The sequence below is a fragment of the Oryzias melastigma genome, linkage group LG12, assembly GCF_002922805.2.
Source record: "Oryzias melastigma strain HK-1 linkage group LG12, ASM292280v2, whole genome shotgun sequence".
Lineage (NCBI taxonomy): Eukaryota > Metazoa > Chordata > Actinopteri > Beloniformes > Adrianichthyidae > Oryzias > Oryzias melastigma.
In genome coordinates this window covers 24,413,184-24,416,636 of record NC_050523.1, presented here as the reverse complement: position 1 = coordinate 24,416,636, position 3,453 = coordinate 24,413,184, and the positions used below count along the sequence as shown (strand labels likewise).

Below are 3,453 nucleotides of genomic sequence, written 5' to 3'. Positions count from 1 at the left end.
AGGTGGCTGGTGTTAGAGTGGAGGATGCTGAAGACAGGCTTAGATGGAGGGAACTGATTCGCTGTGGAGACCCCTGAAGGGAAAAGCCGAAAGGAAAAGAAGAACAGGTTTTGATTCATAAAAGTTTAAATTTGTCCAGTCTCAAACTATTTCCAACAACATTTCAGTATCTTTCTCTCTAAATGTGCAAAAACAGTGCATAAAATGTACAATATCTACAGGCGTGTTCGGTCAGAGGGCAGTTCTGTCCTCTTTGGCTCCTCAAAGCTCTTGGTGACAGTCACAAGTTCCACACTTCCAGAGAGCGTTCTAGGTGCAGATGCTGCACCATCAGTGGGAAAAGATTTCATTTGGTGATGGTTTCCTGTATTTAGAGATGGTTGGACTGCTGGGATCGGTCTGGGGTTGAACCTCAGTGGATGAGGGTCTCTATCCTCAGGTTCTGCATTTTTGTTGATGTGGTGAGCAGCTTTGGTCTCTGACCACATCACCAGAACCTCTTTGGTCTTCCAGCATCATCAGCTTCTGTTCACAGGACACTTGAAGAAAGATCGTTTTCCTTTATTGGGATATTTTTTTTCCTGAACAAACGTAAATATATGCTTATTTTAAAGAGTCAAAAATAAGCTAACTTACATTTGAATTATATTTCTTTCACTCAATATGTGTTTTAGAGTAGAAACTAGCTAGCAAGTTCTTGATTCTTTTAGGAAAAACAACCTGGAAATGCAGCTCAACAATCATTACTTTTTCTCACCAAAACTGCCTCCCTTTGTTGCTCCTTCGGTCTCAAAGTCTTCTCTGAACCTCCATGAAGGTTATATTTTCCACAATGGTCGTCTTTCAGACAATTTTCATATTTTTTTCGTCGTTGTAAAACCTCTCTTTGACCGCTCCGCTCTCTGCATCTCTCCACCGCTCCGTCTGTCTCACCGGTAAATGAAGGAACTCCTCTGGGCTCCTGGGTGAGATTACCATAATGACTAGATATTGACAAGAAAGCACAATGTCTCAAATAGAGCAAACCATTGAGGAATTACGGCTTGTCAAAGAGCCCTTACCAAATGCTCAGTTTTAAAGGGTTCAATGAAATCCTATAGTGTCTTGTTCAACCAGTATGCTGATGTTTGAGAAGCGGCGCTCTTCATCCGGCTCCGCTCTTGTCTCTGCCACAGTTCCACGCCATGGTCTTGTCGGGTCGCTCTGGCTTACTGGACTCCACGCTGGGACTGAACCTCTCTCAGCACCTGGCTCTGCTCACACAGAGGCTGTACCACTGCCTGGCTGACCACACACTCTTGCAGGTACTGTCCTGATGTCATGCAGTCTGGCTACGGTTGTCCTTTTTGATTCAGGTTCCTTGTTTTCTGATCTGAACTGGAGCTTGGATTCCACCAGCTGCTGTAAAGTTCTGCCCTTCAATGTTTCTGCAGCTCCGAGGATCCATGTTGGCCCTGGCCCTGATCACCCTGGAGCTGGAGACCTGCTGTCCTGACTGGCTGGCCCTTACCATCGACCTGCTGGGCAAGGCACAGGTGTGTCTCCTGATTTCAGATCCTAAGCATGTTTAGATGGAAATGAGAAAGAGGAGGCAAAGCTTTATCTTTCTTACACTCATGTTCTTCTCCTGGATCCTGACTAAACCGGGAGTGTCAAACTCAATCACAAGAGGCCAAAATCCAAAACACACCTCGCGGGCCGAACAGGATAAACATTTATTGAACACTAAAACTACATTTTTAAAACTTTAAAACCGTAACTTTTTAACATAATTATGAACTAGATATATAGCATTAACTGTGATAATGTTAGTGTGAATGCTGGAAGATGAATTCAGCTGCTAAAGATGCTAGTGCTGATAGTTGAAAATGCTGAAATTGATAGATAAAAACGCTGAAGCTGATAGCTGAAAATACTGAAGCTGATAGCTGAAAATACTGAAGCTGATAGCCAACTAAAATATTAGTTAAAAACCAAATTAAACAAAAAATTACGATACCCAAAACAGCTAGCATGTAGCTAAAATATTAGCCAAACTCCAAATAGCCAAAAAAAATCTTAGTAAATGCCAAAATAGTCCATAAAACTAACAGAATGCCAATTTTTAAAGTTTTAAAACTGTAACTTTGTAACATAATTATGAATAATAAAATGCAGGAATATTATTCCAGAATAAATCAACTTAAACCTTAAATAACTTTCAATATTTTACTCTCCATAAAAATATATTTTGTCAAAATTATACAAGTTAGAAATAAGGGCAAGATATCATCTAGCCGATAATAATATTAAAATAAAATGATCTGGAGGGCCGGATAGAATTATCTGGAGGCCAGATTCGGCCCCCGGGCCTTGAGTTTAACACATGATCTAAAACAAATGCGTGGGCAGTGGACCTGCAGACGAACACAGACCCTCTGCTGCTCAATACATTTCGATCTTTTGTGGGTGTTGTGTAGTAGAAGTGTGTTTGTGTTCACAGGTGTGTTCTGGGGGGGATCTGTATTTGGCTCATCAGTAATTCAGTGTTTACTGATGGGCTTTACACAGATGAGCGCCCGTTCTTTAAAGCAGAGGTGTCCGCAGTCAGGCCTCGAGGGCCGGTGTCCTACATGTCCTACATGTCCTACAGCCTGTCATTAAAGCTCCTTATTGACTGAACACACCTGATCCAGGTCATCTGCAGCAGAAAAGGCGGGGTCTCTGGAGAACCAGCAGGAGGCCGGCCCTCGAGGCCTGGAGTTTGACACCCCTGCTTTAAAGAGTATTTATCTCTTTGTTTCATTCAGGATTGTAACTGTTCTGTTTGTGAAAGTACATTGTTTTGTTAAAGTTTGACTCGGGACAGCTGTCCATTACACAGGGGTTGTTAAAGACTTAAAAAACTCTTAGAAGCCTTGAATTTGAACATTTTGAAATGAGGCCTTAAAAAGCATTAAACAAGTCTTAAATTTTGGTACCTTGGTCTAAAAATGGTGCAGTTTCATACTTTATCTGTGTGAGTTTCCTGGTCTAAAGTTTTATGTTTTTTACACTGTTTACACAAATTTGGTTTAGTAATCAAATTTGGTTTTAGCACCAAAATACATGACTGACCTCCTGACCCAGTATGTACCAGCCAGACCTCTGCGGTCATCTGGATCCGGTCTTTTACCAGTTCCTAGAGTCAGAACTAAACATGGAGAAGCTGCATTCAGCTTCTATGCTCCACAGATCTGGAATAGACTTCCAGAAAACCTTAGGTCTGCTGAAACAGTCAGTGTATTTAAATCCAGGTTAAAGACTCACCTGTTCTCAGTTATTTGATTAATATGTATTCAAAAGTTTACGTCCGCACTTTTATCTATGCTTGTTTCAAATTAAAATCTTTTTATTTTCTTTTAATTTTATTTTAATGATTTGAATGATGATGAATGACATTTTTACTATTTCTTTTGATTGTGTCTTTTAATG

At 40.7% G+C, this 3,453-nt stretch overlaps 1 protein-coding gene across 2 annotated transcripts in view; it reads left to right on the top strand.

Annotated features, from left to right (window-relative positions):
• Positions 1–3,453, top strand: part of ccni (cyclin I) — a 16,786-nt gene that overhangs the window by 11,093 nt on the left and 2,240 nt on the right. For both annotated transcript variants that reach the window (XM_036214487.1, XM_024268472.2), the window contains 2 exons: positions 1,176–1,304; positions 1,434–1,535. In XM_036214487.1, coding sequence (XP_036070380.1) covers positions 1,176–1,304; positions 1,434–1,535 — 231 coding nt within the window. The remainder of the gene's footprint in view (positions 1–1,175; positions 1,305–1,433; positions 1,536–3,453) is intronic.